The sequence below is a fragment of the Saimiri boliviensis genome, chromosome 17 (assembly GCF_048565385.1).
Source record: "Saimiri boliviensis isolate mSaiBol1 chromosome 17, mSaiBol1.pri, whole genome shotgun sequence".
In the NCBI taxonomy this organism is placed as follows: domain Eukaryota; kingdom Metazoa; phylum Chordata; class Mammalia; order Primates; family Cebidae; genus Saimiri; species Saimiri boliviensis.
Window position 1 is genome coordinate 34,354,668 of NC_133465.1, and position 27,976 is coordinate 34,382,643.

The 27,976-nt window shown below is 50.1% G+C and overlaps 1 protein-coding gene across 10 annotated transcripts in view; it reads right to left on the reverse strand.

The window, feature by feature from the left end:
* Positions 1-27,976, reverse strand: part of MSI2 (musashi RNA binding protein 2) — a 433,350-nt gene that overhangs the window by 70,423 nt on the left and 334,951 nt on the right. For all 10 annotated transcript variants that reach the window (XM_039475923.2, XM_074388538.1, XM_074388537.1 and 7 more), the window contains exon 8: positions 18,524-18,606. In XM_039475923.2, coding sequence (XP_039331857.1) covers positions 18,524-18,606 — 83 coding nt within the window. The remainder of the gene's footprint in view (positions 1-18,523; positions 18,607-27,976) is intronic.

The window sequence follows — 27,976 nt, forward strand, 5'->3', positions numbered from 1 at the left end:
TCACCTGAGCCTGGGAGGTCAAGGCTGCAGTGAGCCATGATCACACCACTGCACTCCAGCCTAGGTGACACAGCCAGATCCTGTCTAAAAGAAAAAAATAATTCTGTGTAACATGCTGAATGAATGCCCTTCCCAACAGGTGCAGGCCTACAAACCAGATCTTTAGAATTTCTAGGTCAGCAATGCCACATTTCCACAAAACCTACACCACCACCAAGCTCCTGAGGGAAGTAATAAGATTAAATACTGATTCTGTTCATCTGGATTACTAGTTTCTCATTTTGCAGCTACATTTTCAAGTGCGTGCTAATCTCCCCTTTCTGTTTCCCTTCTGACTCTAAAATTTCTTCATGCTAATCTGCTTGTATACTCAGAGGTCACTTATTTAATAACCTGAACTATACAAAATACAAACCTCAGGGAATAAGTACAACTGTGGTCCGTGGAAGCCCCTTCACTGTTTTACCAGAGCGCCTTAGGTCTGTGCTTATTAGCACTTACTTGCTTTTTGTTTACGAAGAAATTTAACAAGCATTGTTAGTTAGTAATCAGTCCCAATGCTCAGGAAGATGGGATGTTGCAGGGGAAGGCACGGATACTTTTAACAGTCAAAAGAAACGGCATGACAGCCTGATAGTGATGGAGAAAGGACAAGAATCAGGTATCTTATTTAAAGAGCAGTCTGAGCCATATGGTATAGGAGCAAAAACTCTACATAGTTAGACAGCTGCTGAGGTATCACTGTAACACAGAAAATTACAGTTGTTCACTGTGTGCCTGAGATATCAAGAAACAAGTTAAATTGTGTGCAAGATACATTGTTTAAAAAGGGACCTCTAGGCTGGACGCAGTGGCTCAGCTCATGCTTGTAATCCCAGCACTTTGGGAGGCTGAGGCAGGCAGATTGCTTGAGTTCAGGAGTTCGAGAGCAGCCTGGTCATCATGGCAAAACTGTCTCTACTAAAAATACAAAAAAATTAGCCAGGCATGGTGGCACGCTCCTATAATCTCAGCTACTTGGGAAACTGAGGCAGGAGAATGGCTTGAACCCAGAAGGTGGAGGTTGTAGTGAGCTGAGATTGTGCCACCGCACTCCAGCTTGGGTGACAGAGCAAGACTCTGTCTTAAAAAATAAACAAAATAAAAATAAAAAGAGACCTTTATGGGTTATCCATTTTGGAGATACTCTCACCCCAAACACTTCAATCCAAAAACATTTTAGTGCTCAAGGTTAGGCGGAGCTTTAATGGCCTAGGATATAAGTCCCCTTTCTTCAAAGACACCAGGTAACAGGTATCACTCTTGCTCTTTCAAGAATGATAACCACGAATGCCTTAAAAATGGACAAAATGGTTCAACATTCATAGCTGATATGCTCAATACAAAGAGTTCTAGAGATTAAAAGAGACGAGCACCCCAAAAGAGACATGGGTAAAAGACATGAGTAGACAATTCACAGACGGCGAAAGAAGAACACATTCCCCAAGATGAAGCGTATTTTTTGCCCACAGATTGACAGTGGTGAAAGCATTGTTTGATGTAGGAGTTTCTAAGGGTATGGTGCAGAGGGGTGGAAACTGGCATGTATGTTTCTGGAGGGCAACCTGACACTATATCAAAAGCCATAACTTTATACATACACCTAGTAATCTTACCTCTAGGAATTTGCCCTAAAGGAATTAGAATTTTTCTATAAAAGGAAACACCTGAAATATTGAAGAACAGGGAATTGGCCAAGTTTGGTTTATCCACACTGATTGAATGCTATGCAGCTATGAAAAAGTGTGTTGATAATAATTACACACTGGTGCTGGGAAACACCCAGTCCCAGGCAAAGCAGGACAACTGGCCACTCTAACTGCAAGAAGGAAAAAAGCAAAGGACACTGACTTTCTGAAAAACAAGCAAGTGTGTATATCACATAGGGAAAAATGCTGAAAAGACTTACTAAAGTGTCTTAGAATGACTTTGTTTTTTTAATTTTCATTGTGCATTTTGCTATTTATTTTCCCAGCTTTCTGCTAAGAAACAGGGAGCAGGTTTTCTTTTCTTTCCTTTTTTTTTTTTTTCTTTTTTTTGAGACAGAGTTTTGCTCTTGTTGCCCAGGTTGGAGTACAATGGGGCAATCTTGGCTCACTGCAACCTCCGTCTCCTGGGTTCAAGTGATTCTCCTGCCTCGGCCTCCCAAGTAGCTAGGATTAAAGGCATAAGCCACCACGCACAGCTAATTTTTTTGTATTTTTAGTAGAGATGGGGTTTCTCCATGTTAGTCAGGCTGGTCTCAAACTCCTGACCTCAGGTGATCTGCCCACCTCAGCCTCCCAAAGTGCTGAGAATACAGGCATGAGCTGCCATGCCCAGCCAGGAGCAAGTTTTCATAAGATAATGCGATAGACTGTCACTGATAGGGCTATTAGAATATTGTATTTGCAAATAGAGGGGGGGAAGGTGATTAAAAACAACAAACTCATCCAAACTGGGTCTTTTAGGTTTGCTTCCTAAGCCCAGACGTGAAATCTGGCTTCAAGAGCTCCAGAGGAGCAGATTGAGAAATTTCATTTGCATGAACCTGCCCTGAGCCTGGGAAGATGGGCGTGTCTCCCACAGGCAGACAGATAATTATCCAAAGCCAACACCAGCAAGGAGAATAATGCCGCTAACCAGCTCACTTCCTAATAGCCCTATCGGTGACAATCTACTGCATTGTCTTATGAAAACCTGCTGCCTGTTCCTAGGCAACCTGATCAACGGAAATCTCAGGTTTATACAATTTTCATTTAGGGAACATAAAGGTTAACTGACTGTAATGGGAGTGTTTTAAACAAACCCACCTACTCTTCCTCTCACTGAACAGGGCTGACAGGTCCGTTTAATTCTGCTCTGTCTTTGCTGGTGGTGGTTTGGGCAGCAATGACTGTTTGAATGTCAACCACCTGCTGGGTTAATGGTGAGTGTTCCCTAAGGCCAGGGGCCATGGCACACACACTCTCTGGGGGACCCCGGACTGTCCTGGGCATCTGAAGACAGGGAAGGCAGCAGTTAACAGTTAACAGCAGGGAACCTGGCCAGCCTGCCCTGAAGGTCTCTTGAAAGACTTCTCAGGCCCTGAAAGCCTGTCCAACTCCCCCCCACGCCCTCCCCACCCCCTGAGACTCAGCCACTTAATTCAATGATTCTGCTGCGCAGGAACTCAACATGGCAGGCAAGTGCTAGGCTTTGGGGACCCGAAGATAAATAAGAAAAGCCCCTACCTCTCTGAGAGCTCTCACTGTATTGAAAATGAAGAGGCTCTGACTGTCTTGTTCTCCTAAGATTAATGCAAGTACTCACACATCAACTTGCCCCTCACCACTTCTGCACCTGTCAACCTCCCGAGCCTCTTGAGTTGGCCCTCACTGGGTCACCTTCCCCGGCTGTCTTCCCCCAGGCCCTGTGCAAGCCAGAGAGCTTGGCATGAACAACCCGGGTTGCAGTCGGAACACAAACAGGTTAAGAAACTGGTCTATCTTCTCGGTTCTAGTCATGTACTTAGGCTACCTGGCCACACAGTCTGTTCCAGGTATCTACTGCTGAGCCACACACTGTCCCCAAACTTAGTGGCTTTGAGCAACAATTCAGTCATCCTTCCTCAGGGTTCCGTGGGGTGACTGGCTCAGCTGGGCTCTTGCTGGTGGTCGCATGGCACTGTGGTCAGATGGTGGCTGGGGCTGAAGACAGAGGAGGCCTCAATGAGGCTGGAGGCCCAAGGTGGTTCCTCGCTCACATGGCAGGCAGCCACGCTGGTTCGGCCGGGGTCTGCTGATGGGGCGTCCACCATGGCTCTCCATGGTGCCTGGTCTTGTCACAATATGGCGGCTGGGTCCCAAGAGGAAGTGTCCCAAGCACGAGCATTCCAAGAGACTCAGGTGGAAGCTGCCAGGCTTCTTCTAAACTAGCGTGGGGACTCACAGTGTTCCTTCCCACACATTCTCCTGGTGACACTGGGCCAGCCTTGAGTCCGCATGGGAGGGGACTCTAGGGATCATCTTTGGAGACCAAGAGGTCAGTGAAGGGCAGGGAGCTGACAGGGCAGCAGGAGGCGTTCCTCACACTCTAGCTCTTGGCTGGCTGGGTCCTTGGAGCAGTGGGCCCCTAGGGCTGCTCTCACCACAGGGCAGAGGGCGGGGCACGAGGGCTCCCTTCCTGCAGCCCAGAGGGGCCTGCCTGGCTCCCCATGCTCCTCTAAAACAAAACAAGTATGGTGCCGATGGGACCAGGGCTCTTGCTGCAGGTGTTTTGGCCCCACCTCCTAAGACCTTCCCTTGAGGAAGGGCCCTTCCCAGTCTGTCCCTGAGTCTCCTGCATCCGTGGCTGCCCACAGTGGCTGCTACTGCTACTGCTTCAAATAGCAACAAACCAGAGCGGTCTATTCAAGAGCAAGAGACGCAGCAAGATGCTCCACCTGACTGAGCCCCTGTAAGAAGCCTCAGAGGCCACTGATGACCACCTGTTCACACCAGAAAGACCAGGTCTCCGTTTTCAAGGTGCAGAGCTGGCAATGCCACAAAAGCACTCTCAACACCCCCAACAGAGTCAATGGGACTTGATTTGAAAGTTTCTTTTCCCAATATGCTGCTTTGTCAGGCAAACTGGCTTTAAAAGAGAGGGTGTGGCTTCCTCATAGTCTCCATGGTAATCGGTTCAGAATAATGACCTAGGATCCCTCTTTAACCCCTGGACGCCTAGGGCAATAGCATGTTCCTTTAGAGAACTCAACAAAGGCCTGAGGGCAGCATGGTCCCTGCGTCACTAACACTCTCCTCCCTGTTCCCCACTGGGCTGGGTGCCTCCTTCCATCAGCATCCACAGCAACTCAGCAAGGAAATTTGCTGTTTTTTTTTTTTTTTTAGATGGAGTTTTGCTCTTGTTGCCCAGGCTGGAGTGCAATTGTGTGATCTCAGGTCACTGCAACCTCCGCCTCCCGGGTTCCAGCGATTCTCCTGCTTCAGCCTCCCAAGAAGCTAGAATTACAGACATGTGCCACCACACCCGGCTAAGTTTTCGTATTTTCAGTAGAGACTGGGTTTCTCCATGTTGGCCAGGCTGGTCTTGAACTCCCAACTTCAGGTGATCCACCCGCCTTGGCCTCCCAAAGTACTGGGATTATAGGCTTAAGCCACCACACCCGGCCTTGAAAGTTTGCTGTTTCTAACTCCTTACTTAGGAATCATTTCAAATTTATAGAAAAGTTGCAAGGACAGTATCCTTTACATTTTGCTACTTTTGCCTTATCATTAGCACACACTCCTGAGCCCTTATATCTATATGTAGGAATTTTATTTCCATTTGAGAGTAAGTTACATACAGGATGGTATGCATTTCCTAAATAAGAGGGCATTTTCTTATGTAGTCACAGCCCAGTTATCAGTCTCAGGACGTTTAGTGAATACAATACTTTACCTTCCATATGCTTGTTTTGTCAGTGGACCCGATAAGGTCCTTTTTATCTCTACATCCATCCTACGGAGCAGGAAACTGAGGCTCAGACTCAGACACCTTCCCCGTGGCGCAGACCAGCATCTGCGTGCAGGGCTAGGATGTTAATCCCGACCTGCCTATAGCCACAGACCAAGCCCGGAGAGGGGGTGCTGTGGCCCTGCGATTCGCCCTTTCCCTAGCAGGGAATGCTTACAACCCGGAGATGCTGTAGTTTCTGCAAGAACGGCTTCCCTGCAGCTACTATGAGTAGCCATTCCTACTGAATGGATCCCAAGCCCTTGAAAGGTAAGCTCACTGCCCCGATGTCTTCGGGGATGGTGGCTGCCAGTCTGAGGAGTACACCAAGCTTTGGGAAGTGAGAAGGCTTTTGTTTTTCCCTGGTCTCTGTACAAAAGAACCCAGTCAGCAGGTGGCCTTGGTGCCCAGGAGGAAATCCAAACCCTGGACCTGTGGCCTTGATGCGCCGTCCAGGACAAGGAAAGCCTATTTGGCCTGAAGAGGCCACTGTTTGCAGCTTCAGTTCTACTCCGAACAGGTCGTGTCTGAGGCCGGTTAGCCCTCCAGAGGGAGAGGCCTATTCCAGTGGATAAAGTTCCCCGGTGCTCAGGTATCAACCTTGACCATCTGTCTGGCTGACAGAAGGGGAAGGGGATAGGCGGAGGAGAGGGCTGAGGAGGACATCCTGCAGCTTCTAGGGTGGGTACCTGTCCTCCTATGGCGCTTCCTAACAGACACAGAGGCCTGGCCTGGTCTTGCCTCTGATCGGCTTGACCTCCTTCCCAGCCAGGTTCTGGTGGGTTCCACGCCAACACTGTTTCTCCGAAGCTCCACGCTGACCATCAGGCCCGGAGCCCTGCCCAGGGAGATGGTGAGGAGGAGCGGAGAGGCTGCTCAGGTGTCACGTGTCTTGCCTAGAGCCTGACAGCTACACAGATCTTGCACTGAGGCAGGAGGGGTGAGCCCCACCTCCAGAGACCGCATGTCACACACAGCGCTCCGCTGCCATTCAGTGGCCACAGCCTTTCTTCTTTCTAGATACTGCTGTCTTGCCCCCTCTGCCAATCACAAGCCTTTCTGGAGACCCCACACAAAGCAGGACACTCTGTAAGGCTCTTGCAGGTTCATGCCCAAGATTTGGGGAGACCTACCCTCAAGGAACTTATAAAGCAAGGAAGATAAAACACAAAGCCAGCCCCCTGATCAGAGTCCAACTCTCCTACTGGGCACAGCACCTGGCCCTGAGTCAGCCTCACGAGCAGGACCCACTACAGGGCAAACAGCGCCCACAGCAAAATGACCACGAAGGGCCCTTTGTCCAACAATTACTAGGATTTGTAAGATGGCAACAAAGAGCAGAGCATTAGACCAGCAGTGGGACCCTTCTGAGGGCAGGGCCAAGCGACGCCTCAGGTCGCACACTCAGGAAGCCGGCACTGCTGAGCGCGCTATTGAAGGAGTTGAAGAAAGAGGCTATGACGGAACAAGGCGGGGCCGGGTGGAACCCGCCGAGGGGAGGCGGAGTGGCCCGGGGAGGGAAACGCAGGGCCTGGGCTCTCCTCGGGCAGCTCCCTCTTGAGATGGGCGTGCCAGCATCACTCCCTGTGTGACCTTCAGCCAGCCAGGTCACCTCTACTCAGTTCTAACATCCACTCCAGGGTTTCAATGCCATCCAGTTGCTCTTCTTGCCCAGGGTCAGAGGCAGGAGGAATTCCTGACTAGCGTGAGTGTGTGGCCTGGTGAGGGCAAGGCCTTAAGAAGCCATTTGGTAGGGGGGAGGGGCGGAATTGGTGAGGCAGCAATTGCACCCCTGGAAATGCTGGCAGCTGTGCCGGGAAGCCCTGGCCCTTGAATCAGGCAGGGGAAGGATCCCTAACCGCTCTGCAGCCCTTTTCCCTCCCTGGTACAAGCCCTTTTGCCCTCTGCAAACTCAGATAGTCATATGGTTTGGATATTTGTCTCCACCCAAATCTCATGTTGAAATGTACTCCCCGGTGTTGGAGGCGGGGCCTGGTGGGAAGTGTCTGGATCATGGGGGTGGATCCCTAACGAATGGCTTGGGCCATCTGCCTGGTGATGAGTGAGCTCTTACTCAGAGTTGTCAGTAAGTGTGAGGCACCGCCCGCACTCTCTTGCGCGCTTGCACCTGCTTTCACCATGTGACGTGCCTGCTCCTACTTTGCCTTCCACCACGAGTAAAAGCTCCCTGAGGCCTCCCCAGAAGCCCAGCGATGTTGGCACCATGCCTGTATAACCTGCCCAACTGTAAGCCAACTAAACCTCCTTTTAAAATAAATGGCCCAGTCTCAGGTATTTCTTTATAGGAATGCAAGAATGGCCTAACACAGAGAGGCTTCCCAGCTGGTCACTGGGGATACTGCAAAGTGAGTGGAAGAGACCCTCCCCCTCCCTTCCCCAAACATCATCATCAGGCACCGTCCTTGTGGACAGGGACCAGCGTGTGGTCAAGCACCAGAGGACATACTTGTACATAACTTTTCTTGTTCTATTGCAGAAAAGGTCCTCGTGGATGTGGGACCCACATATGCAGTCTACAGAGGAAGGGCTACTGTGCAAACGGAAATGGAGCTGCCAGCTTCGGTGGGGAAGGCAGGCAGCAGGAACGTCTACCTTCAAGGGCATATGCGTGTTATAAATGGCCCAGATCTGTTTGCAAAAGGCATTGAAGCACCTATTGGATTTATAATCTTGCCTCAGCAGGGTTACTCTGGGGAGGAAGGCACGCACTGTACTGAGTGCTATCCGTATGCCAGGCACAGTCACAACAACCTCGTGCATGTGTGATGTTCATATATTACACAACATACACAGAACAGCATGATATAAAGCACAGCGCCTGGCACACCGAAGCCCTCAGAGAATGCCCACGGCTGTCAACTCCCTCACTGGATAGAGCCTCATTTCCTCCGTGTGATGGCCTTACCAGGCTCCTAGTTACAGCAGAAAAGGACACGGAGGCTCTGAGGCATGACTTCCCCATGGATGGTCGCAAAGCACAGCCAGAATTCCATCGTGGACCCCCAGCTTCAAAACCCCTGCTCCCTCCTCTGGGTCTCTGGCTGCCAGCTCTCATGGCACAGCCCTTCCCCATGCCCTCCACCCAGCCCTCAAGGCCTGTTTGGGTCTAGTTCACAAAGCCATTCCCGATTCTAGCTTCCACAGTTGATCTCCTCATCACTTTCAGAATTAATTTCATCCACTGTTTCCTCTGCTTAGTGTTTTATTACAATCAGTGAGGGTAAAATGAAATCGGTCATAAACCAAAAAGAAACATGAAGCACCTACTATTTACCAAGCAGGGGTGGGTGTGGACAGGGAAATGAATGTGGCTGAGATACGGCGCTTCCCTCAGAGGTCTTCAGAATCTGAGCAATGGGTAGAGAGGAGCTGGTCCCCAGTATAACCTGAGATGCACCCCAATAACTGCAGCCCCCCCACCCCACCCAGATCTGAGAGTGGGGGCCTAGTCTGTTATACAGCACTCTAGCCTACAGCTAAGGCTCTGGGCTTTAAATCTCTGATTCACTTGCTGGTTCTCTGAGCGGAGACCAGCTGACTAACTTCTTTGCACCTCGATTTTCTCATGTCTGAAACAGTGACAGAAGTGCCTACTCCACAGGGCTCTCGGAGCTAATCCTATAAAGTGCTTGCACTGGATAAAGTTGGCTGAGTCACACCTTGCCCTCTCCACAAGGAGCCTAGGTGAGTGCCTTTGAAGGTGATGAAGTCAGTTCACATCTGTGTTCACTTAAATCCCAGACTGGGGAGTGAAGGGGAAGAGAGGAAGCGGCAGCCTCCCCAGCACAGCAGACTCCTAGCACGCAGTCACTGCCTTTCTCCTGAGCCCTCCCGCACCTGCCGGCCAGGTAGGGCCCATCTCCCTGCTTTCATCAGCAGGATGTGCAAAGAGAGCTTCCCAGGCCACACTATTTGGGGAAAAAGCTGATGGTGGCAGCAGCAGCTGTCCTCCTTTCCACTTCCGGGAAGCTACAAGGGCATTTCAAAGTGGAAAGAAACCTCAGTCTCCAGCAGGTGCTCAGGTTCCGCCCCAAGCCTGGGGGGAGTGCTCACCCCAAAGCATGGTGGGATGGGCCACAGGCCCTGTACAGGGCCTAACTACATTCATTTAAAAGAAGGAGAAAATAAAATAAAAGGTACGGCTTGAGCCCGCTTCTCAAGGCAGAGCAGCCGAAAGAGGGGGGCAAAGGAAGAACCAGGAACAGAACTCCCAGGCCCAGGGGAAACTAGAGTGAAACCAGCAGAGAAATTGGCAAGAGTCCAGGCAAGAGACACACTGCTCTGGGCTTGGTCTCTGCAGCTGCACAAGGGCGCAGACTGTTCATGCCCTGCCTTTTCCGCTCCGGGAAGAGGCAGAAGAGAAGGGGGAGCAGCCCCTTCTAGTGGTCTCCATGCTCCCCTCTCATGACCCTGCGCCCTGGGGGTGGTTTGGGGGACAATGGCAGCAGCAGGTTCAGAAAAGCCCAGAGGCGCTGGGTGCCCAGACACTGAGGGGACAGACCACTGCCCTCCCTGGCCCTGCCTACACTGGCATCGTCAGAGGACAGATGAAGGGCAAGTGAACCACTCAGGCAACTGGGAGGCCACTCCCTGCAGGCCAAATTACTTCTGCCTAAAGAGCAACAAACATTTACCACCAAACCGGCCGGCCTCCCCCAACACACTAATCACTCTGCTCTCATTAACGCAGCCTGTACACAAACAGCATGTGCACGGGCTTGCGTGTGTGCTGCGTGGGGGGCAGGATCTCTCCCTCTCCCACGTAAACACCAGATTCATTTATTAAATGCCTCTCTGGCATTTCCTTTTTTGCCTTCATCCCGCTTGTTTAATATTGCATTTGACATTCTCATTTTATAAATGGCAACAGAAGCAGAATGGATGGCTAAAATTAGCTTACGAGTGAGAACGATGCTACAAATAGGATCGTGAATACAGAAGCCTAGTTAATTCCACCCACATTCCCCGCCCCCCTCCCCACACACACATACACCCACCACTTTTGGACTGGTTCCCGACCGAGCTGTCTTCAGGGCTGAGGAGGAGCAGCTGGGGTGGGTGGGGGGGGGGGTGGTGAGCCCAATCACTGGGCCCCCTGCCAGGTGGCAGGGTCCAGAAGCCAACCTTAGCCTGGGGCTGGCCTCCATGGATGGGCTGGTCATAGCACTGCAGCCCGAGACCGAGAGGACAGCTCAGGACTCTCCTCCCTTCTTACCCTCCTGCCCTTCCCTCCCCAGAACCCCCTGTTCTGAGTCCATCCCCCAGGTATGCCTTGCCTGAAGGGTAGCAGGCCCGAGACCTCACTAGGCTTTGCTCTTAGAAGTGGACTTTTTTGAAACCTTGCTAAAGGATGAGTCAGGTGAAGGGGACTCAGCTTTTCCAGGACCTAGAAAATCACATCTCTGGGCTCCTCCTGCTTTGGGAGGTGCACCACCCCCTCTCCTAGGACTGTCCCCAGAAGCACTGAGCGTGCTCACCTCATCATCTCCATCCCTGTCCGGTACACTCAGGACCCAGTCCTGCCCAGGTCCTGCACGCTTGCATTTTATTGCCTTACAATCTGCTGAGAACCTCCTTACCTACTCACTCCATATTTGCTCAGTGAAATAATGCTAAGAATGATGGCGATGATGACAGTGGTGAAAAGATCTGTCACTCCGATAAAGCATGCTATGGCCTGGCTCTGTTCCAAACCCCTTACAAGTCTTAAGTCACAGCACTCTCCCAGGTAGGCATTACCACAACCTATTTTACAGAAAGGAGAGCCACAGAGCCAAAACATGGAAGTAATTTGCCCAAGGCCAGAAAGCTAGGAAGCCGGAGGTTTCTGGGGCCTGAGGACTTGAGGCACCTTCTACCAGGAAGGCCTTCCTGGTTGACAGCACCCTGCTCTGACCGTTGCGTCACTCCCCACCTGGGGGCTCCCCATAAGAATGAAGGCACTGATATTCCCCACAGGCTGCTATCCCTAAACCCTGCGCCTGTTTGGGGCACCCCCTTTCTACTCTGCCTCTAATAATGTGTGCTCAATAGTGAAACTGGCTGACCATTTGGCTAAATGCCTTTCGCTGTACCCCTATAGACAAGGAGCACCCTGACTGGGCCTGCTCCAGGCTAGATTAGTTCAGTCCAGGAGTCAACAAACTGTGGCCAGCAGGCCAAACCCAGCTGCCATGAGTTTTTGTAAATAAGCTGTATTTGAACACAGCCACGCCCCTTCATTTGCATATTGCCTGGACTGTGTTTGAGCTACAATGGCAGGGCTGAGTAGATGTCACAGAGACTCTCTGGCCCTTTATAGAAAATTTGCTGGCCCCTGGCTTAGGCCCAATGGGGGAAACTTGAAGTTACCAAGGGCTGATTCCTTCAAGGCTACCTAATTACATACCCTCCAACAGAAGAGGCCGAGGCCTCCCACGGCGAGGTATCAAATCAGGACTTTATGTAAGCAGCAAAAGGCAGCCATTCTCAACCTTCTCATTTCCCAAGGAGGCAACCGGTGCTGACCGGTAGGGCACTCGCCTGTGGTCACAGAATCACCAGTGGTGGACCTGGGATTCAGGTTCAGGTTCCAAAGCTCTCTCGGTGCCTCTAAGTGACCCAGCAGGTCCCCACTTGGGGACAGTGACACATGCACCTCACTCAGGAGAATGGAGCCCTTTCCAACAGGTGCGTGCCTCACGTGTCTTCCGCAAGCAACTCTCCAGGGCCTGCACTCAGAGGGGAGGGGCAGTCCCTGGCACCAAGAGCCAAGATCTTCTGGGAGATCTTCGGAAATCTGGTCTGTTTGACCACAGAGGGAGTATGGAGTGGAGCCAACAGCACCAGACTAGGGGTCCAGGTGCCAGGCCCGGCTTGACCCCATTTGGCCCGGCTCCATGCTCCCTTCATTCCCAAGTCCCTTCCTGCTGATGATGGCTAGGCAATTTATAACCCATAACGCCCACATTATCTGTCATTAGCGGTGGCCCTTGCCTGGTGCTTCTCAGACTTTAATGTGCACACCAGTCACTGGGGATTTGTCGGCATGCAGATTCGGACGCGGTAGGTCTAGGGCGGGACCTGGGACTCTGCATTCCTAACCAGGTCCCAGGAGCTGCCAAGGCTGCTGGAGCACGCGTTGATTACCAGCATCCAGACCTCTCATTCCAAGACAAGGGACAACCAAAGTAGCTGCATCCATGAGTTACTCAGCAGATTTTTATAAATCCCGTCACCTTAAAGGAGTAAGAAAAAGGACTATTTAAAGCAGGGGTGTAGCTGGGACCTCACACTTGTAATCCCAGTACTTTGGGAGGCAGAGGCAGGCGGATCGCTGGAGGCCAGGAGTTCTAGACCACCTGGCCAACATGGCGAAATCCTGTCTCTACTAAAAATACACACAAAAAAATTAGCTGGTAGCTGGGCGTGATGGTACACATCTGTAATCCCAGCTACCTGGGAGGCTGAGGCACAAGAATCGCTTGAAGGAAGTTGCGGTGAGCCAAGATCATGCCCCCTGCACTCCAGCCTGGACGACAGAACAAGACCCTGTCTCCAAAAAAAGAAAAGCAGGGGGGGTGTCCAAGGGCCACACTGAAAGAACTGTCTTCAGCCACATATAAAATACACTAACCCTAAAGACAGCTGATGAGCTTAACAAATATCTCATAATGTTCTAAGAAAGTTTATGAATTTGCTTTGGGCTGCATTCAAAGCATCCTGGGCTGCATATGGTCCATGGGTCGTGGGCTGGACAAGCTTGATTTAAAGTAATCCTGCAGTAGTATTGCATGAAGCAAATAAAAACTCTTTGATATTCACCTATCGTATAAATCCATATTTTTCAAATATTAGGTTTGCCTAAATGGGTAGCAAGGTATAATGAGAAGAACAGAGAGCTTGGAGCCAGAACGACACAGGTTCAAATCCCAGCTCTGCCCCTTAGAACTGTCCCACCATGGAAGACCCACTGCTGCTGAGGTGTAGTGAACCCCTCTGCAAAATGAGATGAGGACCCCTGCTCAGGATATTGTGAAGACAAAAGGAGACAGCGCACACGTAAAGCATGGTCCCAGTGCCTATAAGCATGGGATGCCTTCCTGTTGAATCAGGTGGGAGGAAAGGCTCTTCCCGAGATGCTCTTGTCCCAGGCACCTTTCAGACCATACCCAAGCTCTCACCCAACGAGGGTGGTGATACCTCCCCAACATCCTTTCAAGCTGGAGGCTGCACTAGGCCTCTGCGGATGCCTGGAGGTGGCTCTTGTCAATTCACACCTCCCTTCCTGCTGCTGCCCGGCTCGTCAGGAGGCTGCTTGAAGGCCGGGCTCTGGCGACTCATCAAGCAAGTGTTCCTGCTGGCTCAGGGGCTGCTTCAATCAGGGAGACACCACGGGAGGCATTATTAGCTGCACCCGCACTGGGGCACACAGAGTAGCCAGGGAGGAGCCCCTCTCTGGAGGGTCACGAGGCGGCTCTGTGCATGCATCTGTGTGTAAAGAGCCGCATCTGTATTTCGCTCTGGCTTGGAGGGCTTGTATGTTTGGCTCTGAGCTTGGGTGGCAGTCAGCTCCTGGCCCATGCTCGTCACTTATCTGTGTCTGTGGCAGTGGAGGAAGATACATGGAGATTGGGACCTCTAAAATCAAAGCGTGGTCCTTCTCCCTAGCTGGGAACCTGGCCTGTCTCCTCTGCTCTTCTCCTAGGAGAACATGGAGCCACATGGGCCACAACATAGCTGACTGGGAAAGGGCGGTCAGTGGCAGAGGGCCTGCGGCCCAGCTAGGTAACCTTGAAAGTCCCTTTCGGCCTGAAGAGGACGCACAGCCTGAAGGGTACAAATGTGAGCTTTGGAGTCTAGCTTTCCAGGCTTGAATTCTGGGGCTGCCATTTGCTGACCATGTGACCTTGGGCATACTGCTTAACCTCTCTCTGCCTTGCCTTGCCAATCTGTAAATGGGGAGAATGATTAAAGAGTAAGTGAAAATCAAATGAAATAAGATGCATGATGCATAAAGTGTTTAGCAGAGTATGCAGTTTGTACCGCCAAATGTCAGCTATTTGTGGGATCTTTGTATGTGCAAGGGTGTCATGTGGGGTCTTTCTGAGCATCCTCCTGCCCTCCCACCCCCCACCCTGAGATGACCTCCTTCAGGCAGGGTCTACATGGGGAATGAAGGGAAAGGTGCCTGTGATCTCTACTTCTCAAAGACAGCTATCCTGGTCCCCTGTAGGTAGAAGTACTCATGCCTGCTCCTGGTCCTTCTGCATGGTAGAAAAGGACCTCCATTTTAAAAAATGCCCAGGAAGAGACTCCCCAACCCAATTAGATGGGAAATGGTTCTGGGAACTATAATGGACCTCACAAACACATGGTCCTTCCGTGAATCCTTTATTTCGTCCACAATTATTTATACAGGGTCTACTTAGTGCCAGGCATATGAGATTGAATCGGAACACCTGGATTCAATTCCTATGTCTGTGACTAATCTGCAGTAAGACCTTTCCTATCTGTGCATATGAAAAACTCATAGCTCCAATATGTACCAGGGGGTGTAGCTATCTGCCACTTCCTGCCAGATGCCCAGAAAGACTGTGAGGGTTGGAGGAGATGGGTCTGTGGTTTCACAGCACAGTCCTGTTTATGAAACACTCCTATGCACGTTCTGACAATCAGCCGTGTTCCTGCCTGGCAGTCTCTGAGTTTTCCGTTTTTCCAGATCTCTCATTTGAATTCTGTCCATACCCCAGTTTAAACTCATTTCCTTTTCTTTGGGCGTCAGAAGTAGAAACCAGTATCACAAAATCCAAAACAATTCAGGAGCCAGGCTTCGCTACCAACACACTTTAAATTCCACCCTTCTTCAGAGGAGGAGAACTGGCTGGAGAAATCTCTCTCAACGACAGCATGTGGAGGATGGCAAGAGCTAACATGGACCATGTTTGCACCCTGTGCAGACCCTGTGCTGAGACCTTTGCTCATGGTACATCACTCAGTCTCTAACAACCCAATGAGGCAGTATCCCCAGCCCTGTCAGTGTTCTGCTGCAAAGTCCTCTCCCAGAGCCTCTCAACTCCCCACTTTGGAGCTCATAACTGGGGCTGTGCTGGGAATGTGGACCAACACCTCCAGAGCCTGTGATCCTAACCACTCTGCCCCTACTTCTTCCTCTTCCTGGTCTACTTCCATCTCTACTCATTCTCTTGAAGAGCAAGTACTAGCCCCAGATTCAGAGGTACACACAAACCCTTACACTAAAAACCCGGTTGTGTGCACCTGACATAGTCAACCTCCACCTGGCTGGAAGAGAAGGCGATACCTGTGAAACTGGCTTCAAGCCAGACCACAGGTTCTTTTTCTGGGGCAGAAGCTCTATTTCCTGATAGCTGCCTGAGTCATCTGGGGATTCACCCTCCCACCCACAAGCTCCAACAGGTGTCTATACAGTTAATTTGGCACCAGTAAGCTCAAGAACTATGCTCCTTCACTCTCTGGGTAGCCTGGGGCCAATCCCATGGGCCTCAGTTTCCCAGGATCAAGCCTTTCCCCATCTGTGTCTCAGGTTCATTTCAAAGCCTGTCAACAGTGAAGAGCTACACATATGCATTCAAGGTGACACACGGAGCAGTGTCTTGCCGGTCCACATCTGGCCTTTTCTGATGAACCCTTCGGTCTTGGCAGGACAGGAATGGCACCTGCCAGTAGTCTCTGCTGACTCTTCTGTTCTCCACTGCCCAGGAGCCTTAGTGGAGTCTGTCAATGGCATGCTCTGGCTAGGATAAACAAGGCATCCGGGCCCTGGATGCAGGTTTCATTTACGTTCTCTGTCTCTCTTATTTTAGAAACAGCAAGTAGTGGTCAGGTACAGTGGCTCATGCCTGTAATCCCAGAACTTTGGGAGGCCAAGGCGGGTGGATTGCTTGAGGTCAGGAGTTTGAGACCAGCCTAGCCAACATGGCAAAACCCTGTCTCTACTAAAAATACAAAAATCAGCTGGGCATGGTGGCGCATACCTGTAATCTCAGCTACCCGGGAGGCTGAGGCAGGGGAATCGCTTGAGCTCGGGTGGCAGAGGTTGCAGTGAGCCAAGATTGCACCATTGCACTTCAGCCAGGGCGACGGAGCAAGACTCCGTCTCAATTAAAAAAAAAAAAAAGAAAGAAAAATGCAAGCAGTAACCTACAAGAGAAAAGTACCACCTGTACACTTGTGCTGACATTTGGGGAGCAGAGAAAGCTTATGAGGGAACCTGTGTTATTTCTCCACATTTATCTCCCCCCTACCATTTTAATGTCTGAGCTGATGCCTCCAACATACAGTATGCAAAAAAAAGAGTATTTTCATTTTAGATGCATATGATGGCAAGGAACAATGTGAACAATATTATTTTAGTGCCCTGGGAAAAAATTAGCAAGTCAAATATTGAATCAGGCCTGTAGCACCACATGCTAAGCAGATTGCTTTGATCTTATCCACACTAAAAGCTCTATTATTGAATTTAAAGCTGGTGAACACATATCAGACTAATATACAACGCATGTCTGAATGCATGTTTCAGAAGCCAGAAATGTTTTGACAAAAGGAAGAAAATATTAAAGTTACAGCTGCAATTGAAACACAAATTTGCCCTCCCTTTTCTCTTGAGGCCGGAGGTACTCTTGGCAACCAAAATGTTGTTGCTCCAAAGGACCTTCTGATAGTTCCAGAAACACCTGCTGAGCTTCTATTTTTCCAGAACCAACAAAGAAGGGAATTCTCACCCCCCTACTCAATCTGAAGAAAGGAGTTTGAGACTTTGAGGGTGCACAAGCTATGCATGGTATGGCGCCCTCTGGTGGCCATTTATCTGGGAGGCCTACCTGGTTTCCCAAACTTAAAATAATCCAACCTCCCTTCCTCTTGAGGCTGCTGTGGCAGAAAAAGAAACTTTAAAGAGCCAAAGAAACGGAAGGAAGCAGCTGATCATGAGGGCAGAAATTAACTGATGGCAAGGGAGGGAATGTTAATTTTTCAGCAGGACCCTAAGAGAAAAATAGTTTGGTGTAGTAAACTTCCTATCTAGGATATACTCCTCACAAGCTGTATAGCAAAAGCATATCCAAAGCCAGGTGTCAGCAAGTTACAACTCATAGGTCAAATTCAGCCCCGAAGAACTGCATGAACCTGGGAGGCAGAGGTTGCAGTGAGCCGAGATCATGAAACTGCACTCCAGCCTGGTGCCTGGCGACAAAGCAAGGCTCTGTCTCAAAAAAAAAAAAAAAAAAAAAAAAAAAAGAAAGAAAAAAAGAAATTCAGCCCCTCTGCCTGTTTTTGTAAAGTCCCAGAGTTAAGAATGGTTTTTACATTTTATTTTTTTGAGACAGGGTTTCGCTTTGTTGTCCAGGCTGGAGTGCAGTGGTGTGATCATGGCTTACTGCAGCCTCAACCTCCTGAGGTCAGGTGATCCTCCCACCTTAGCCTCCCGAGTAGGTGGGGCTGCAGGTGCACTGTGCCAAACTAATTTTTGTTCTTCTTCTTCTTCTTCTTTTTTTTTTTTTTAAGAGATGAGGTCTGGCTATGTTGCCCAGGCTGGTCTCGAACTCCTGGCCTCAAGAGATCTTCCTGCCTTGGCCTTCTAAAGAGCTGAGATTACAAATGTGAGCCACGATGCCTGGCCTGTAATATTTTGTTATCTGTGAAAATTACATAAACTGCAAATTTTGGTGTCCATAATCAAAGCTTTATTGAAACAGTCCCACTCCTTCATGCATGCACTGCCTGTGGATGCTACCCAGCAGAACTGGGTAGTAGCAGTCAGTTGTATGGGTTGCAAAGATGAAAATATTCATGACTTGGCCCTTTCTAGAGTTTGTCCACCCCAGTCTGAAACAACTGCTACTGTTCACGGGCCTGGACCCCGAGCATCTCGCCCCCTTCCCCCACCCGCCACCCCACTCCAGCCTGATGATGGGCTGAAGCAGTTTGCAAGGCAGGGTGTGTACCTAGAAGAAGGGGGCGTTCCGTTTCAGCACAGCCCCTACACACTTACCATTTTATTATTGATTTCATGGAAATGAATCTCACAGACTTTCTCCACAACATCTTCATTCTCAAAAGTGACAAAGCCAAACCCTAAAGGAAAAGAGAGAAGAAAAAACAGAGAGACGGGGTGAGTTCAGTTCTGGCAGGCCCACAGGTTTCTCTGAAGTCCTGTGGTCTCGACAGCCCCCTGGTCTGGGGGTAGGTGGGCGGATCCTTGGGAGGACCTTGAGGTTGGAGGCAACGATTTTTAATTTGTACCCAGCACCCTTCCGACAGCGAGGAAAAGTTAATGATTTCACCCACATGCAGCGGGCACTGTGTGGTTTACATCTGCCCCAAAGCAAACAAGAAATTTACTTGTCTGTTATTTACAAGGGTCAGAGCCCCAAGGCTCGGTGCACCACAGTAGACGGGTGGGCTAACGAGAGCCTCGTGGATCACTGCGGGGCCACGCTTGCCCTTTCCGTGAGCAGCCCTGGCCAGCCCTCGGGTCGGCCTCCAGACGGAGGTGGTTATTTGTCCTTTTCTTCCTGAATTACTTCCTCTAATACCTCATCAGGACATCCTGAGGCCTGGAAGAAACTATTAAAAGTTTCGGGCCTCTGTTCTGTGCAGGCATCCTTTTTCTACGGCTGCTTCAAAAGCGCTGTGGATTTGGGGCAGTTTAAGACTGTTTGATGCCTGCTGTCAGCCCGTCAGCTAGCCACTGTATTTACTCGGCTGGAGACCAGCTTTGCTAGACAAGCGGCACTGAAGAATTTTGGCAGGCGACTGCTGCTCAGTATCCTCAGTTCCTCTCCCTACCCTCCTGCCCCTTTCTTTCTTCTCTTTCCATCCCCGACAGCGTTTCCAGCATGTGGCCCCATCTGTGACCCCAGTCGGTAAGTGCTGCTTTACCACATCGCGCCAAGCAGGGTGGCACCCACCTCGGATGGGATGCAGCTGCCACGTGGTAGCACTAACGTGGCGAGGGGCACAGGCAGTGGGGGCAGACGCACAGATGGGGAGACTGAGGCCTGGCTTCCAGTTCTCACTGTGCATCCACTTCACGTTTCATCTGGAGGAGCCCCTTCTGCTCTCTGAGCCTCAGCTTTTGTTCCTGCAAATACCCTGGGTCTCACACCTCCTGTCACAACCCAAATCGGGATTCACAAGGCTGTCTGCTGCAATCTGAATGTTTGTGCCCAATCCTGTTCCCTCAGATTCCTGTTGAAATCTAAACTCCCAACGTGATGGTATTAGAAGTTCAAGTCTTCTCCTTGGCCCTTGGTCCCACTGATCGCTGCAGAGCTGGGAGGTGATGAAGTTGGGAGGATGGGGCCCTCATAAATGGAATTAGTGCCCTTACAGAGTGACAGAGAGCTTGATTTTTCTCTCTACCATGCAAGGATGCAACAGGAAGATGGCTGTTTGTACACAGAAGGCAAGCCCCTCTCAGAACTGACCATGCTGGGACTCCGCTCTTAGACTTCCAGCCTCCAGAACTGTGACAAAGAAACAGTTTTTCATAGACCTCGGTACCTCATTATAGCAGCCCCAACTAAGACACTCTTCTCCCCAAAGGCATGAACCTGGCTGAACACTAAGCCAGACACATCAAGCAGGAAGACAAGAGCTGAACGGCTGTTCGAGCACCCCTTTATTAAGATAACCGCGTTTCCAGTCAGTGAGTAAAATACAGGGGCTTCCTTTTCAAGCTCTGTGTCCATTTTGGGTCCCTGCAACACAAGATGGAGAGGGAATTTCTCAGGTCTCTCTGACTCTCATGCATCCAACTCTACCACCCCCATCTTCTAAGGAACACCAGGGCACGGGGAGCTGACGTGTGGAGCTCCTATAGCATAGCTCCCGCAGGGACCTTGTTCTCTTCGGTAAGAGAACAAGAAAGGCCACTCTGTGCTCTCAAACCATTTATATAAAACAGAGGGCCAGGACCACCCCACGCAGCAATCGTTATCTTTGGTATGTCATTCACTACCACACATGAAACACTGGGCTAATGCTCCAGCATACCCAGTCCAGCCCGTTGTAGACACCTAAGGCAGCAGCAGACATACCAAAGAGTGGACAGAAGCATCTGCTGGAAGGGCTCGAAGATGGCACGTTTCTCCCAGTGTCACCCATAAGAGCCAGGTTCTCAGCTACCTCAGAGGCCTGAAGCAGGCACCTGACATGCTACAGTGTTTGAAATGTGGCCCAAAAAAAAAAAACCTTCCACCAGGTTTATGCGGCCCCTTGTCCGCTAACCCGGGTCCTTCGAGAGAAAGCTACCAGGAACACTATCCTATTCCTTCTCTTTGGGTGTCTCCTCCTCCTTGGCCCTTGGTCCCACTGATCGCTGCAGAGCTGGAGAAGAGCCACAGTGACACTGTCGCCCCACGCCACTTCTCTTCGGGCACTCCGTTAAGCACTTTCAGTTTCCTGAGGGCGTTCAGCTCACCTTACTGGGGGATGTCTCAAGAGTTCCGGGTTGGGAAGAGCCTTAAAAACATCAGGTTAAATGGGCGCGGTGGCTCAGGCCTATAATCGCAGCACTTTGGGAAGCCGAGGTGGGCGGATCATCTGAGGTGAGGAGTTCAAGACCAGCCTGACCAACATGGAGAAACCCCATCGCTATCAAAAATACAAAATTAGCCCCATGGTGGTGTATGCCTGTAATTGCAGTTACTTGGAGGTTGAGGCAGGAGAATGGCTCAAACCTGGAAGGCGGGGCTTCCAGCCGAGATTGCACCATGGCCATCCAGCCTGGGCAACGAGAGAGAAACTTGGTCACAAAAAAAAAAAAAAAAAAAAAAAAAAAAAAAAAAAAAAAAAAAAAAACCACATCAGGTTAAAACTCCCACCCAGTCAGACTCCTGAAACACATAGCCAGGGAATTCATCTTTTTGGTTAATCCCTTTCTCTCCCTGACCCTCCAAGGGCCCAGATCCTAACTGGACCCAGGAGAATGGATTAAGAGCCAGCACCCTTCTGAAATTCCACGGGGGGAGGGGGGCGCACTGCAGAGGCTGCAGATATTGGCCAGCATGACTTCAAGCCAGAGCACCCTGCATGAGGATGGTGCCGGGGTCTTGTTCTCTAAGAGTCCTCAGGACGGAACAGGCCCCTAACATGCACTGAGTGCTGGGTGAATGACTGAATGAGCCATTTCTGCTCCTCCAGGGTCTGAGCATCTTGCTAATCCACTCGAGTCACTGCTCGGCCTCAAGACTGATTCCGCTCTTCCTTCCGCATTTCCCAGCTGCCACCTGCGCTAGGCATTGTGAAGCACACGGAGATCAACAAGGCAATGGCCCTCTGCTTGTACAATTCACGAAGAGGCACGAGTCAGGGAATCCCAAGCAGGGAGAGCCTCTCCCTCCCACCCCTCGCTTCCAGGCTGCGGCACACTCTGGGTCTCATCTGTCTTTGAAGGTCACCCTCTGCCCCGGCCCCCACGCCCAGGCACCCTGCAAATAAAACAGGCCAGGATAGATCAGTTTTTAGGAGATGTCACTGCTAATTAGGACAAATGTAGCAGGTCTAATAGTGGCCCTCCAAACATATATCCACGTCCTAATCCCTGGAATTTATGAATGTGACCTTATTTGGAAAAAGAGCTTTTGCAAATGTAATTTAATTAAGAATCTTGAGAAGAGATTATCCTAGATTTAGGGTGGACCCTAAATCCAATGACAGGTGTCCTTAAAAGAAAAACAGGGGGCCGGCACAGTGGCTCACGCCTGTAATCCCAGCGTCTGGGGAGGCTGAGGTGGGCGAATCATGACATCAAGGGATCGAGACCATCCTGGCCAACATGGTGAAACCCTGTCTCTGTTAAAAATACAAAAATTAGCCGGGTATGGTGGTGCATGCCTGTAGTCCTAGCTACTCAGGAGGCTGAGGCAGGAGAATCATTTGAACTGGGGAGGCAGAGATTGCAGTGAGCCGAGATCATGCCTCTGCACTCCAGCCTGGCTACGGAATGAGACTTCATCTCAACAACGACAACAAAAGAAAACAAAAGGAAAGAAAAGAGAAGAGCGTGAAATGGGATATTTGAGACACAAGAGAAAGACAGAGAAGACAGAAAAGACAGAGGTCGGCAGAAAATAGTACAGCCACAAACCAGGGACTCCTGGAGCTATGAGAAGCCGGCCTTCCAGAACAAGGAACAGCTGTCCCCCAGAACCTCTGGAGGGAGGGCGGCGCTGGCTTCCGGAACTGTGAGGCAAGAAATTTCTATTGTTTTAAGCCACTACGTTTGCGGTAATTTGTTAGATAGCAGCCAGAGAAGACGAATACAGCAAGGTTCTAGGTTTCAGCTGCTCCCACACCCCACACAGGAGGGCCACACACGGCCTCCTCCCGCCAGGCCTGCTGACTCGGCCAATCGTGCTGCTCTGGTCGGAAGACAGGAGAGAGTACAAAACCCATGCTGGCTACGGGGAAAGAACATGAAGTCAGTGCCACCAGTGAAGGGCACTGCTCCACGAGCCAGAGGACAGCCTGGTTTAAAGCCATCTTGCAGCTAGGCACACACACTTGACCCTAGAATACACACCAGGGTAAGTCAAGTCACCATGGCAGGCCATAGCCGAGTCCCCTGCCATGGAAACTGCTTCCCTGCTGCAACCCAACTCCTTCCTGGTCCACTGCGCAGGCCACCTCCATACCCATTCAGGACTCTGACGCCCCAGTCTCCCACTCTGAGATAGGAAGAAGGGCTACTGAGCTAGGAGCCAGGAATTAAAATGCAGACTGTTACACGGGAAGGTCGGAGCAAGACTCAGGGCATCATTTCCAATTCTCACTCTGATATTCTCCCTGCTGGTCCTTTTCCTAACCCCACAGGACTCAAAATTCAAGTACCACAAAAAATGATTTTCCTGATTAAAGGAGATAGCCTGGATTTCTAGCCTATGTACCCTGGATGCATAACAATTCAGCGATGTCAAGACTCATTTGAAGTATTTTAAAGACCTATATCGCTTCAACATCTCTGTCTGTTTCGTCCGAGCAGGGAAAACAAACTTGATTATGTCTAAAATATTAATTTATTCCATTTGAGGAAAGCAAAGAAGAGAACAATTAGCAGTAAGTTGTTATTCCTTAACATATAATCATTTTTATTTCATAGATGCATTATCGTTTACAACGAGTTAGTAACTTAGTGGTGAGTAACTCCCAAAATAAATTAAAATGGACAGTGGAACACAAAAACAGTGGGGTTGGAAATTTGGGATAGAGTGAGTATCGGGTGGGAAAAACCCTTCTGGTATCAGAGTCTTCTTTTCTGAAATAAGTATTTTATTGTGGTAAAATAAACATAAAATTTACCATCTTAAGCTCTTTTTTTTTTTGAGATGGAGTCTTACTCTGTCACCCAGGCTGGAGTGCAGTGGTACGATCTCGGCTCACTGCAACCTCCACCTCCTGGGTTCATCCGATTCTCCTGCTTGAGCCTCCTCAGTAGCTGGGACTATAGGTACCCACCACCACACCCAGCTAATTTTTTTCTTTTGTATTTTTAGTAGAGATGGGGTTTTACCATGTTGGCCAGGCTGGTCTCGAGCGCCTGACCCTCAGGTGATCCACCTGCCTCAGCCTCCCAAAGTGCTGGGATTACAGGCATGAGCCACCGTGCCTAGCCATCGTAGCCAATTTTAATCACACAATTCAGTGGCATTAAGTACACTTAAAATGCTGTGCAGCCATCAGCAGTATCCATCTCCCGACCTTTTCTGTACCCATTAACTCCCTATTTCCCCCTCCCCCAGCCCCAGAAACCTCTATGTTACTTTTTGTTGTTTTTGAGACAGGGTCTCAGTTGTCTGTCAGTCAGGCTAGAGTGAAGTAGAACAATCTTGGCTCACTGCAGCGTTGATCTCCCGAGCTTAAGCAATCCTCTTATCTCAGCCTGTCACGTAGCTGAGACTACAGGTGTGTGCCACCACGCCTGGATAATTTCTTGTAATTGTTTTGTAGAGATGAAGTTTCACCATGTTACCGAGGCTGGTCTCAAAACTCCTGAGCTCGAGCGATCCTCCTGCCTCAGCCTCCCAAAGTGTTGGGATTATAGGCATGAGCCACCACACCCAGCCTATATTTTACTTTTTATGACTCTGAATGTTTCCATATAATTGGCATCACACAAGATATGTCCTGTACTGTCGTGCCTGGCTTGTTTTATTTGACGTGTTTTCAGGGCATCAGAGTCTTTTGAACAATCTACTGGAGGTGCAGGAGACTGGGGAGGGCTGGAGGACAGGGAGTCGTGATGATTTCCTTCTCACTTTCCTAAACAGGGCCCCACAGAGAATCAGAAGTGGAGACTCACGGAGGCCCATTAGACTGAGGTGTAGCAGCCAGGTAAAAGAGACACACAATTATCCTCACTCAGCGAGGGCCAGACAAGAAGCTATGTGCCCCAGCGAGTCCCTTTGCCTCTCTGGGCCTCTAAAAGCAGCAGGCAGAGCAGGAGGTCATGTTCCAGCCCCTGGCAGGGTGAGGGCTTTAGCCCATGGCGAGTCTGCGAGGGCTGGAACTCCACTGGGCCCTTTGGGTTGCCCTGTGAACACCCACTGCTCATCTCCCTTGGTCCTAATGAGGAAGGAGACCCTTAGTCACCCTTAAGCATCTAAGACCACCTCCCCCTTGACTTCCACAATGCATTTCAACAGGAGAAGTCAAGGCTGGCAGACTGGGCGCCACCTTTAATCGCCCTCCTGTAGATGGCAGGCATGGTGTGGAGGAATCTTTCCCGAAGGCATTGTTCTTACTTAAACATGATCAGACTCCTACCTAAGTCACGTACCCCTTTGACATGTCATTTCTAGAGTTGCAAGCCCTTAAAAGGGCAGGGGTTTTCTCTGTGAGGGGAGCTCCACTATTTGGGGCATTCAGACCTGCCGCAGCTCCCAGCCAAATAAATCACCCCTTCCTTCCCAGTTCCGTGTTCGAGAGGTTTTGTCTGTGGGCTGTTCCACAACAGTAAGGCATCACCTCGAACCAGAGCACTCCTCCCTATGTATTTAACTGACTCAAGCCACCACCCAGAATAGAGAGGAGACCCAGGGACTGACAATCAGGGGAGGTAGGGGAAACAAAGGGCCAAAACTTGGGGGACAAGAGACTAGTTCACCCAAGAAACCCTTCTCACCAGGCATCAGCAAAATGGCACCTGCCCTGCCTCTTCTAAAGCCCTCACCTTAACTATGCCCCACACTCCCAAGGGGCTCCAGGAGCCAGTAAAGCTGGGACAAAGAAGGTGGTGGGAAGGTCAACCCTAAACACCACTAGTTTAAACATGGATATTAATAGGGTGACAGTGGACCGGGAGCATTCAAAAACCAAATTCTAGCATTCTCTGGAATGTAGCTATTATTAGAAACTAACAAGTAAGCTCCATTTAAGAGACAAGCATTTAACAGTCAAACCTTTTCCCTCTTTTATCCAAATGAACAAAACTGAACATTCATCTGACTAATACAAGGCAACAAAAAAACCCACATACACAGAAGACGACCGAAAGCTGAAAACAAGATACCTCAAAATTAAAATGACCTGCTCCAAATGCAGTCACTGAGGAACATTGACAGTTAACTGACAAGACAATTTTTTTTTTTAGGTCAGAGAGAGAAAGATGGGAACAGCCTCCTCTGAGCCTCAAAAATAATTTTCTTCTCTTATCATATAGGTCAATGAACACTAATAGCCAATCATGTAGTGTCTAACTCATCTTCAGTGAAAATCGATGCAACTCATGAGTTAATATACTTGGTTAATGGAGAAAAAAAATGAGGGAGGAAACAAAACCCAGGTTGTCAAATTTATTCTTAGTATCCCATGAGAAATTTAAGGTATGTGTACTTAAGAATATTTATAACTCATGCAACTTCCCTGTCTTGCTAATAACCCAGTATTAGGGATAGCAATATTCATGGGTTGCTTCCAGCACAGTTGAATCCCTGGGGTTTGGACATGGGGAGCATTTTCTGGTTTGAAAATCCTTCTCATCCATCATCCTACCTGGTCCCCAAGGCAACTGTGAGAGGCAGGGCAGGCTCTGCTACTGTCATTGTGCTCAACTGCTCGGCACAGTTCAGTGACTCATCCGTCGTGACAAAGCCACTGAACCAGAGGCAGGGGCCGAACCCAGGAGTGGTACCCCAAGTTACTTTCATTCTCCCTCATACTTTTTTGGAGCAGACTGTCAGGGTGTCCTTTGGATCAGTGAGTGTTCAGGGACGGATTTAGTGGCCATATGGCTCCGAGAGCATGAGAGGGGCCGGCCTGGCAAGGAGGCATGGTGGCCTGCTGACATCATCACAAGTCAAGCCCCAGCTAGCTGGCTGTGTGTCCACTGACAACCCCACACCTTGGGCTGTCCCCAGCCCCAACTCAGAATGTTTCTAGGTCACCTCCATCAGCTACGGCAGGTTTGGCAAGTCAGCTGTCCTGCAACCCTAAACTGGGAAGGTCTGAGGCCCCACCTGGACTCGCCCACCAAGAAGTGCAGAAGAAATGAGTAGTGTGCAGGACAGGTGTGGGGAGGTGGCATCACGTGCCTTGGCTTTGCCCTAAGAAAAATGTAACTCAGAAGATCGATATGTTCCAAGAAACAAAACAGGCTACCTTTTCAAGAGCAGCAGCATGTTTCTGATTACTGGCTGCCACGTTGGGAAACTCACTGCACAATACCTTGGCTTCAGTGAGAGCCGAGGCTCCTGGGCATTTCAGACACTAGGTATTGGGCAAGGGTGGGTGATGATCAGGCTGTGTCTGCTTTCACACCCACGTGCCAATGTGGACTTTGTAAGATGGGAAGGGCTAGGATTCCTTCAGTTACAACTTACCTCTGCTTCCCAGAGGCGGTTGCTGAGGATCAGTCCATATCCTAACAACAATGTTAAGAAGAGAAAGCTCATCCGTCCTCACTGAGCAGCCACTCTACAACTCAGTCTTCACCCCCAGCCCGACCCTGGGGAGTATGAATAGATATGATTGTTCCCATTTCGCAGATGAAGCACTGAGGCCCCGGCGGGACCCTGCGTTCTCTCCCCTGCAGCCCACCTTCTTCATATGAAGGCAGATTGTTCTGCACTCATCAGTTCCTACCTGGTCCAACCACTGCACCCCTGAACCCTGTTCCTGTCGTGTTTCCCGGCAAGAACATCTACGAAATGGGCAAGAGCCCTCAGTCCTTATAACCTGGAGGAAGGAGGTCAAGGAGAGAGTGGGGAGGGACATGGGCACCCACTCCAGCTCTGTGTGGCTTCTCCTGCACCCTCAAGTATCTGCTTTCTTAAACATAAGGGCAGGGAAGGAGGTATTGAGGATTTCAGAGATACAGAGCCAAGAAGACCCCGACACAGGAAAACAGCTGGAGGATCTCCTAAGCCAGTCTCGGATGAGCACAGTAGAGTCGCTTCTTTGAACCTTTCCAGACCCCCAACCGCAGACGTGCCTGAAGAGGGAC